Consider the following 11,217-nt stretch of genomic DNA (forward strand, 5'->3'; position numbering starts at 1 on the left):
ATAATTTTTTATTTTTTTTAGAAAATGACCGATCGTTTCGCTAGATAAGACCCTTATTCCTCGTCTGGTATCGTTTAAAGCCCTTTGAAGCTGCACTGAAACTGTAATTTTGACCTTCAACTGTTTGGGGCCAACTGAAGTCCACTATAAGGAGAATAATCTTGGAATGTTTTCATCAAAAACCTTAATTTCTTTTCGACTGAAGAAAAAAGGACATGGACATCTTGGACGACATGGGGGTGAGTAAATTATCAGGAAAATTTTATTTGAAAGTGAACTAATCCTTTAAGGTTGAACCACTGTCGTCACATGGAATATTTTAAAGATTTCTTTACTACTTCTCTAGACCTTGAATGTGGTAATTATGTTGCTTTGCTATGGGAGATTTTTGAAAAAAAAACCTCTCGGATTTCATCAAAAATATCTTAATTTGTGTTCTGAAGATGAACAAAGGTTTTGCGGGTTTAGAACGACATGAGTAATTAATGACAGAAATTTCATTTTTGGGTGAACTAACCCTTTAAGATCTAAATATCTGCAGTTACCAATGGGTTTTAATAATTTTCATTTAATAAAAGACCTTTTTTATAAGTATTTTTAAAAACCTTAAATTAATGCCAGCAAGCCTTTATCTACTGAAAGAATAAAATAATAAGATTAAAACAGAACATCATTGCCTGGCCATCTTCAGGGCATACCTGGTATTCAGGGCATATTTGGCATTTTGTAAATATCTGTCCATCAGATCTTAACATCCTCACAATCTCCACACACACAGGCAATAGATTATCTGTCCCACACAAGGTGATGTATTAACCATCCCATGCTGGCATCATTTACCTACTCCATTTTGCTGATTAGAGAGAGGATGTAATTCTATAAAAGCCTTTAAAGATTGTCTAGAATTCTGTTAAGCAACGCACATGATGTAAAATATTATGTAAACCAAATCCAGTCTATATCCACATCAACAGAGGTGACGTTACCTTGAGTTTGTCTCTAAAAAAAACAATTGGATGCACATCATGGGTCAATCTCTACATCAGTTCTTCTCTGAATTCTGACATACTTTTTTTGGACTGTGTAAAATAATGAACAACTCTAGTTCTTTAGGAAATGAAACTGCTGAAAACCAAACCTATACTATGCATCACAAAAACGGCAGTGATGGACTTTCTGTGATCTACGATTCTGATGCAATACTTTAAATGTATATTTGTCCCAAATTCACAAAATAAATAAATAAATTAATACTACAGGGCTGTTGAATGCTCGAATCTGATTGGTTGGCCAACGTTCTAAGGCGTGCAATTATTTTCTGGGAAGGACCGCTAAAGTAGTCCTAGGCAGGTCTTGACCGCATTGCAATTCCATATCACTCCGCCAAATGATTTCAGTTATTTCAAAAGGTCCTAAAGCAGGCCACAACTGCAAAAGAAACAAAACCCACAACGACACCGACCAAGCAAATAAATATAGTACATAATAGGATGAAAAAGACAAATTATTGTCATGGTTTTTGCCACAAAATACGTTTTATTGTGTCCTGAAAGCGCTCTCTCTCGCTTTCAAACGTACGGACACACACTCGCACAGAAACGTTTTGTCAGGGTTGCTCTGACGAATTAATCACTAAAATAGTTTAGCAACTTTAAAGATAGCTACACGACTCACCAGTGAGGTAATATCTGTGCGGTTCTTGAGGTAGATAAACGTATAGTTTCGCTATTAGTAGAGACACTGCTGCCGTGAGAGAAGCACAGACTCAGATAGCATAATTCACACATGCTTATTCTTTCTCTCACCTGCATTAATAACTGTGTCAACTGTTTTATTCTGTTATCAAGACTCAAACCTCCGTTACTAGTTTTGAAATGACGTTAGCAACGGCGGCTTGGGATGAGATGCGTAAGAAATTAGACCCACACACAAGAGTTTTTTAAGGACAAAAACCTGACAAATGTCTTGAAATACAACATCAGAACAGTGTCTTGATGTGTGGTAACCGTAGTATAAGCGGAATAATGGACTCTGGGCCGTTGAATTCTTAGAAAATAATGCACACCTGAGATGAAACGGCTCCGCTATGGGTCGAGGCCGCATTACCACCTAAGAATTCAACGGCCCGTCGTCAGTTATTCCTTACGTAATTGGTGTGTGTGATAATGTAATGTTTTGTAATTTATTGTATTGTAAATGGTGTTATATATATCTCAATTAAAATAAAATTACTAATTACATAAACCATATATACACCATTTTTATATATTTGTATTTTATTTGTAATTAGGCAGAACTGTTGTGCTGGGATTTTCTGTCACAATTGAGCTTTACATTTTAAATTCCACTTGATTTGTCAGAGTAAACCAAAATTTAAAATCTATTTAAACTTAGCAATTCGACAAAGCATTGAGTGGGGAACTCATTTGTGAGATTCACAGTTTGTCAAATAAAAAGGGAACATGTGACATACACACGTTTCTAATAGCCCTGGCCAGATCTGAACAAAGGGAGATACAATGAAAAGAGAGGAACTAAAAAGGAAACATGAGAAACCAGCTTTTATTAACAGTACAAACACATTCTGAAGATGAGAGCAAACTAATGACTTCATCTGAAAATTAAATAAAGCCCTGATAGTTAGTCATTGACTGAAGTTGATTTGATGTTTATATTATTAATATGAATATTTACTAATAATTCATTACTGTTTTCTTCTTTTTTTGAAAGTACACATTTAAATAGTCTCTACTTGAATCAGCATTATGAAAAGCTCCTTTGATGATGTGATGCACTATTTATCTTGATACAAAATGGCACATGTACTCCAACGACAACCACGGGACTCCGGATTTCAGCGACGAGTGACGAGATCAAAGGAAAAACATCTTTTCCCCTCTCAATATGCCTCTCTGGTGATGTGAATGACATGCAAACCATTGTCATCCATTCGAGAGGTGCTAATTGGCTGCGCTTACGAACCACATCCAGATGCAGAAGCCTCAAACACTTTGATGGAAATAGATGTGAATGTGAATTCACACTTGTAATTTGAGTTGCAAGATGCTGTAAATGCTCAAATGGTTTAGGAAATATCAGATTAACATAAAAAGCAGTTGTAAATGCTGAAAAGTCATTGATTTATTTGCATGACATTTATAGACGTCACTTCACGACAGCAGATGGCATGTATCATAAGCTCTCGTCAGTTATTTTCACAATGACACATTCTCAAAATGTAAATCAACCTACATTCAGAAACTCTGTTCACGTCAAACTTCAGTCCAGTAAGCCCAAAGAACAAACATGCTAAGGAACAGCTATAGGATATATGTACATCTCCTAAGCATTCCATGCGACAGAGGGGATTTAATGCATCCATGCATTATTAAGCAGATCTGAAGATGGCCTGGGGAACTGATGGGAAGCCTCCTGTGTATATTTGATAGGGCTGACACACTATTGCTGACCTTATAGGATTCTATTCATGAACACTGAGACACCAAGACCACTGGCCCCTGTTTCAGTCTGAGTCTGAGTCATCACTATCCTTGGCCTTGTGCTTCTTCTTTTTCTTCTTGTGTTTCTTCTTTTCTTTCTTCCTCTTCTCCTTTTTCTTCTTCTTCTTCTTCCGGTTGTGATCAGAGGAGGCAGAAGAAGACGAGGTGGAGTCAGAGTCGGAGGTGGTGTCTTGAAGCAGCTGTTTCAACTGCTCGATCCTACAGTGAGAAGAAAAGACACATCAAAATTCATTTCTATGCACATTATTGTAATGCATCGACAAAAAAGGCAATCAAACTATAGATAATGGATCTCATAAAAACATTTAACATGAAAAAAATACATGCATCTCATTTAAAACAGTCCTATTAAAGATTAACAAGTAGAGGCCGTTACAAACGTAAAATTAAATTAGGTTTATAAATAATATTTAAAACATAATATTCATTATAAAAATAAGTAATATTTATATGCATATAAATATTACACATTATTATTATCATTATATGTAATATTTACAGTATATGCATATATACAGACACATGCATATATGTGTGTGTGTAAGCGTATACATGTATATTAAATATTATTAAAAATATTGTTAATATGTGTGTGTGTATATATATATATATATATATATATATATATATATATATATATATATATATATATATATATATATATGTGTGTGTGTGTGTGTGTGTGTGTGTGTGTGTGTGTGTGTGTGTGTGTTTGTGTGTATGTACAGTACAGTCCAAATGTTTGGAACCACTTAGATTTTTAATGTTTTTAAAAGAAGTTTCATCTGCTCACCAAGGCTACATTTATTTAATTAAAAATACAGTAAAAAACAGTAATATTGTGAAATATTATTACAATTTAAAATAACTGTGTACTATTTAAATATATTTGACAAAGTAATTTATTCCTGTGAAGGCAAAGCTGAATTTTCAGCATCATTACTCCAGTCTTCAGTGTCACATGATCCTTCAGAAATCATTCTAATATGCTGATTTGCTGCTCAAGAAACATTTAATGTGTACAATTGTACAAAATATTTGTGTACAATATTTTTTTTTCAGGATTCCTTGATGAATAGAAAGTTCAAAAGAACAGCATTTATCTGAAATACAAAGCTTCTGTAGCATTATACACTACCGTTCAAAAGTTTGGGGTCAGTAAGAATTTTTATTTTTATTTTTTTGAAAAGAAATTAAAGAAATTAATACTTTTATTCAGCAAGGATGCATTAAATCAATCAAAAGTGGCAGTAAAGACATTTATAATGTTACAAAAGATTAGATTTCAGATAAACACTGTTCTTTTGAACTTTCTATTCATCAAATAATCCTGAAAAAAATATATTGTACACAAATATTTTGTACAATTGTACACATTAAATGTTTCTTGAGCAGCAGATCAGCATATTAGAATGATTTCTGAAGGATCATGTGACACTGAAGACTGGAGTAATGATGCTGAAAATTCAGCTTTGCCATCACAGGAATAAATTACTTTGTGAAATATATATATTTGTGTTTGTGTGTGTATGTATATGTGTGTATATATATCACACACATATATACACAATATATACAACATTTATAATAAATTTACATACATGTGTTTGTGTATATGTATATTAAATATTATAAATGTTATAAAAATGTATATATAATCATACACATAATACTTCTAACATATATATAATATTTAATATAAATTAATATACATCTATAAATATGCATGTTTATATATGTGTGTATACATTCTAAATATTGCTGTAAATAATATTTAACATATATACACGTGTGTATAAATATTAAATACAAATATAATATTATTTATATCAATAATACTTAATATATTTATATACATATACACAAATAATATTTAATTTTATATTTATAATTTTTATGAACAGAAAACATTTTTTATACTTATTTATACATTTCAGTCATTAACTATGTGATTCCTTTTGGTGGCACTAGTGGCACAGAAATGACACACTTTCCCTTTGAGCAGTTGGAGCAATTTAGATCATTTCAAGAACTCTATTTTTAACTATATTTGATTGCTATTGTTTTTGGCCACATAGGAGGAAGCAGAAAACACAAGCACCTTCTGACAGTCTGTGTCACACTGACCTGAAACTATTAACAATTCATCAGATCACTGCTGTTCAGAGGGTTCACATCCTCTAACAGAGGCGTGTATCCTTGGGAACCGTACAACCCCGTTTTAGCTTTGCTTTCATTCACTACATGCTGTGAAGCCTGCATCAATGTTAAAGCGGCTGATTTCTGACTTTCAACTTTTTTTTAACAAGCTACTCCTTGTTTTCCAACATCCTGCTGAAAAATTCAAATTGCCAGTCCCAAAGGAATGTTTAGTAACAGTTCTGTGGCATAAATGTGGAGCTCAGCAATGCACAAGCAAAATAATCTGTCAAAACGGCCCACAATGGCTTTACATCCCACATAACGGTTTCTAATTACTCCCATGTAGCAAGAGCTCTTGTCACCACATAGCAGAAGATAATCACAGTGGAGTAAAGAGTTACGTAATCGTCTGCAACAGGGTTCTTTTGTCGAACTGACACAATTCATCAACACTGGCCTCTGAGAGACCTCAACACACCAAATATTTTATTAATAAGCAGATCCAGCAGAGGCTGAACATTATTAAAAGCTCTTTATCTCATAGACACGGGTTAGTACGATTTTTTTAGTAAGCAGATCAAAAGTAAAGACAGTTATGTTACAAAAGATTTCTATTTCAAATAAATGCTGTTCTTTCATCAAAAGAATCCGGGTGAAAAAATGTATCAGTTTTCACAAAAATAACGTTTTTTAGAGCAGCAAATCAGCATATTAGAATGATTTCTGAAGGATCATGTGACACTGAAGACTGGAGTAATGATAAGGTAAATTGTGTCTATCCTTATTGCTTTTGAAAGTCATTTAAATGCAAAAATGGACTGACATTTTTTTATTTGGGTTTCCAAAACATATATTTAAAAAACTTGACGTACCTTGTCTCTTTTTCATTGCGTTTGTTTTCTCGAATGATATCGTACATTGGATCCTCATGTGCCTGTGAAAGAATCACAGAAATTACATGAACAGGTTCACCATATTAAAAAAAATTAACTTGCAATGGAAGTAAAATATTTTTTAGCTTCAGTTATAGTTAATTTTTTAATATGTTGCGCTGTCAATATGGCAGTCGTCATGGACTTATACTTACACCTAGTGGCGTGGATGCAACATTACACAAAGATAAAAGTTTAAAGGGATAGTTCACTCAAAAATGAAAATTATCCCATGATTTACTCACCCTCAAGCGATCCTAAGACTATCTTCTTTCAGACAAACACAATCGGAGTTATATTAAAATATATCCTGACTCTTCAAAGCTTTATAATAGTATTGAAGGGGGCATAAGATTTTGAAGCCTAAAAAAAGTGCATCCATCCATAATAAAAATAATCCATATGGCCTTCTGAAGTGAAGGGTTGGGTTTTTGTAAGAAATATATCCCTATTTAAAGCTTTATAAACTATAATGACTAGCTTCCGCCAGACACCCATACGCATCGATTTACGGCAAAGAGTAACCTCTGACACAATGTATGACGTAGGAGTACTGAAAGTTTAAACGGCTCTCACGGTTCAAACAAATAGGGCTGGGCAACAAACTCAAGCTCCTCTTCTCTTATATCAAAATCCTCTGACATTTCTTTTTATAAATTCTTGTTTTAGACTTCTAACTTGTGACTGGTGTTTTGTTTTTCTCCATCCTCTGCACTTCTGTGTTCATCAATAATACATCGTGTCAGGTCCGAGGTTACTCTTTCGCCATAAATTGATGCTTACCGTCGTCTTCCAGAAGCTAGTTATTATAGTTTATAAAGTTTTAAACATGAATATTTTTCTTACAAAAACCCATTGCTTCACTTCAGAAGGCCTCTTATGGGTGTGGAACAACATGAGGGTGGGTAATAAATTACATTTTCATTATTGGGTAAACTAACCCTTTAATGTAAAAAAAACTACATGGCATGAGAGATTAAACAAAAAAGCTTGATTATATATCAATACTTTGTATAATCAGAAATCTACTACTTCATGGCTCAATCTCTAAAAAAATGTTATTTAAAAATGTTCAAACTCTGTATATGTAAGGCCAAAGTTTTTAAATCAGGCTTTAAGTTAAGGTTACTGTACATGCTTTTAAATAAATCCCAGTGTAAAAGTAGGCCGTGTGTGTCACTTACTACTCTGAACTGCTCCAGTTTCTGGTTGCCTTTGATGAAGAAAGGACATTCTCTGTCTCCTGTTCTGTGGCCGTACCTCTTACATCTCCAGCCTACACACAGTTTGTGCACTTATGTTATGTCAATGACCTTCATCGACATGTCAAATCTAAAATATCATTTGTCGTTAAAAGTTACAGGCATCAATTTGCGATTAAAAAGAACTATAATAAACAGCACAAACTCATGTTATATAAACATATACTGCACAAAAATGTCCTCTATACACGACCAGTCAATTCAAAAGACAATGGAAGCTTGTTTCCGCCAAAGAATAAAAAAAATAAAATAAAAAAAATCTTCAGGGTTTTAACGTCATCCCTGCACCAGTCTATTGCGAGTTTATAACTCACTATTCTGAGTTTATATTCCGCAATTCTGACTTTTATCTCATAATTCTGAGTTTATATCTCACTATTCTGACTTTCTTTCCTCACAATTGCAAGTTTTTATCTTGCAATTCTATTTTCTCGCAATTCCGAGTTTATAACTGCACATTTACATCTCGCAATTCTGACAATTTTTTCACAATTCCGAGTTTATAACTCGCAATTCTGAGATTATCTCGCAATTCTGACTGTAATTTTTTCGCAATTCCGTTATAACTCACAATTCTGACATTTTTCTCGCATTTCCAAGTTTATGACTCACAATTCTGACATCTTTTTTTCTCACAATTGCAAGTTTATAACTCAAAATTCTGACATATTTCCTGCAATTCTGAGTTTATTCTGACTTTTTTTCTCAGAATTGTAAGATATAAACTTGGAATTGGAAGAAAAAAGGCATAATTGTGAGATATAAACTCACAATTAAAAAAGGTAATTGCGACTTTTTATCTCACAATTGTGACTTTTTTTCCTCACAATTGCGAGTTTATATCTTGCAATTCTGACTTAACTCAAAATTTAAAAAAGAAAAAAAAAAGTACAATTCGTGAGATAAAAAGTTGCACTTTTACTTTTTAATTGTGACTTTGTCTCAAATTCTGACTTTTTTCCCCCAAAATTTCAAGTTTTTATCTCATAATTCTTAATTGTTTTCCCCAATTCCAAGTCTATATTTCACAATTCTGAGAAAAAAAAGTCTGTGAGCTATAAACTTGGAAAAAAGTAAGAATTGTGAGACAAAAGTCGCAATTACCTTTTTTATTTTTTATTACGTAGCAGAAAGAAGCTTCCATAAAAGACACACCAACTCGATTCAATTCAGAAGTTCAATTTAGATCACAAAAACTGTAACTAAGAAGTATTACAGTTTTTTATTTTAAGAGCAAAGTGAACATATCTGAAAGTTTGCTTACACTGCATGACCTTCATTTTTTCACAATTCAGAGTTTATATCTTGCAATTCTGATTTTTTTTTTGCAATTCCGTTATTACTCACAATTCTGACTTTTTTCTCACAATTTCAAGTTTATAACTCAAAATTCTGACATATTTCCTGCAATTCTGAGTTTATTCTGACTTTTTTCTCAGAATTGGAAGAAAAAAGGCATAATTGTGAGATATAAACTCGCAATTAAAAAAGGTAATTGCAACTTTTTGTCTCACAATTATAACTTTTTTTCTCACAATTGCAAGTTTATATCTTGCAATTCTGACTTAACTCACATTAAAAAAAAAAAAAAAAAAAAAAAGTACAATTCGTGAGATAAAAAGTCGCACTTTTACTTTTTACTTTTTAATTGTGACTTTAAGTCTCACAATTCTGACTTTTTCCCCCAAAATTTCAAGTTTTTATCTCATAATTCTTAATTGTTTTCCCCAATTCCAAGTCTATATTTCACAATTCTGAAAAAAAAAGTCTGTGAGCTATAAACTTGGAAAAAAGTAAGAATTGTGAGACAAAAAGTTGCAATTACCTTTTATATTTTTTATTACGTAGCAGAAACAAGCTTCCATTAAAGACACACCAACTCGATTCAATTCAAAGTTCAATTTAGATCACAAAAAACTCTTTGTAACTAAGAAGTATTACAGTTCTTTATTTTAAGAGCAAAGTGAATATATCTGAAAGTTTGCTTACACTGCATGACCTTCATTTTTTCACAATTTAGAGTTTATAACTCGCAATTCTGAGTTTATATCTCGCAAATCTGACTTTTTTTTTTTTTGCAATTCTGTTATTACTCACAATTCTGACTTTTTTCTCACAATTGCAAGTTTATAACTCAAAATTCTGACATATTTCCTGCAATTCTGTTTATTCTGACTTTTCTTTCTCAGAATTGGAAGATATAAACTCGGAATTGGAAGAAAAAAGGCATAATTGGGAGATATAAACTCGCAATTAAAAAAAGGTAATTGCAACTTTTTATCTCACAATTATGACTTTTTTTTCTCACAATTGCGAGTTTATATCTTGCAATTCTGACTTAATAACTCAATTTAAAACAAAAAGAAAAAAAAGTCAAATTCGTGAGATAAAAATTCGCACTTTTACTTTTTAATGTTCAAAGTGAACATATCTGAAAGTTTGCTTACACTGCATGACCTTCACCTCTTTTCCCAGAGGCATCCACAGTCCTTTGGTGGGAGCGTGGGCCAAGAAGCTCCTGGCGTCCTCATTACCAGGGGCATCAGGAATACAGTCCTCTGGTCTGTAATCATCTTCCTGCAAAAGCAGTTCTGCGTGTATTGCAAAATCCTCACCCAAAAACGTATTTCTAATGCCTACATGATCTCTGATGACATATCGTAAGAGGGCCAAAACAACTAGCGGTAACACTTTATTTTACAGTGTCCTTGTTACATATATTACAGGTGTTTGCTTACTGTACTAATAACAGAACATTATGCATAACTGTATGCAACTAACTCTAAAACAATGCAACAATGGCACCTTAAAATAAAGTGTATCCCAACTAGCTCATCATTAATCTGTAGCATTTAATGGCAACAACTTCAAGCCATGGCCAAACCTTGATGAACCCAGGGGGAGGATTTTCATAGCTGAAAGGAAAAAGAAAAGAGAAAGTAATACATACAAGACAAAAGTACAACAGAAAAAAAAACTACAGCAGTTAAGATAATAAAAACTCTATACAAAAGCATTAGCAATACCAAACTGATATCATGCAAATACTCACAAAGTCTCCACATGCTTGAGTTTCTGCACCTCTTGAATCAGTTTTCTGGTTTGGTTCTTGTATTTGTCGTCATCTTGTTTTGACTCCTTGTGTTTCTTTCGTTCGTGTCTGTCCTCGTGATGCTCTCGGCTTCGTTTGCGATCTGACATTGCACATTCGTTGGGGATAATATCTTCTAAATCTCTAACCGCATCTTATATTCGAAAAGTTAGTTCTTCAGTATAATGATGATTGTAAAGGCACATATCAGCGTGTTTGACCACTTCCGGGTAAAAGTTCAATTTCAAAATAAAAGGCCCTAAAACGTG

At 33.0% G+C, this 11,217-nt stretch overlaps 1 protein-coding gene across 1 annotated transcript; it reads right to left on the bottom strand.

Annotated features, from left to right (window-relative positions):
* Window positions 1–2,542: 2,542 nt before the first annotated feature.
* rp9 (RP9 pre-mRNA splicing factor) lies at window positions 2,543–11,197 on the bottom strand. Its single transcript, XM_048201418.1, has 6 exons — window positions 10,910–11,197; window positions 10,742–10,772; window positions 10,305–10,434; window positions 7,780–7,871; window positions 6,536–6,597; window positions 2,543–3,719 (listed from the first exon to the last, which is right to left on the bottom strand). The coding sequence occupies exons 1-6, from the start codon at window positions 11,056–11,058 to the stop codon at window positions 3,524–3,526; spliced, it is 660 nt and encodes a 219-aa protein (XP_048057375.1). The 5' UTR covers window positions 11,059–11,197; the 3' UTR covers window positions 2,543–3,523.
* Between the last annotated feature and the right edge of the window lie 20 nt (window positions 11,198–11,217).

Source organism: Megalobrama amblycephala, linkage group LG9 (genome assembly GCF_018812025.1).
Source record: "Megalobrama amblycephala isolate DHTTF-2021 linkage group LG9, ASM1881202v1, whole genome shotgun sequence".
Classification (NCBI taxonomy): Eukaryota; Metazoa; Chordata; class Actinopteri; order Cypriniformes; family Xenocyprididae; genus Megalobrama; species Megalobrama amblycephala.

Excerpts from the sequence above, each read along its gene's own strand:
- rp9 (XM_048201418.1), bottom strand. The coding sequence starts at position 11,058 with ATGTCAGATCGCAAACGAAGCCGAGAGCATCACGAGGACAGACACGAA. Across the intron at positions 10,773-10,909 it reads CTCAAGCATGTGGAGACTTT|CTATGAAAATCCTCCCCCTG; the intron begins GTGAGTATTTGC and ends TTTTCCTTTCAG. Across the intron at positions 10,435-10,741 it reads CTCCCCCTGGGTTCATCAAG|GAAGATGATTACAGACCAGA; the intron begins GTTTGGCCATGG and ends CTGCTTTTGCAG.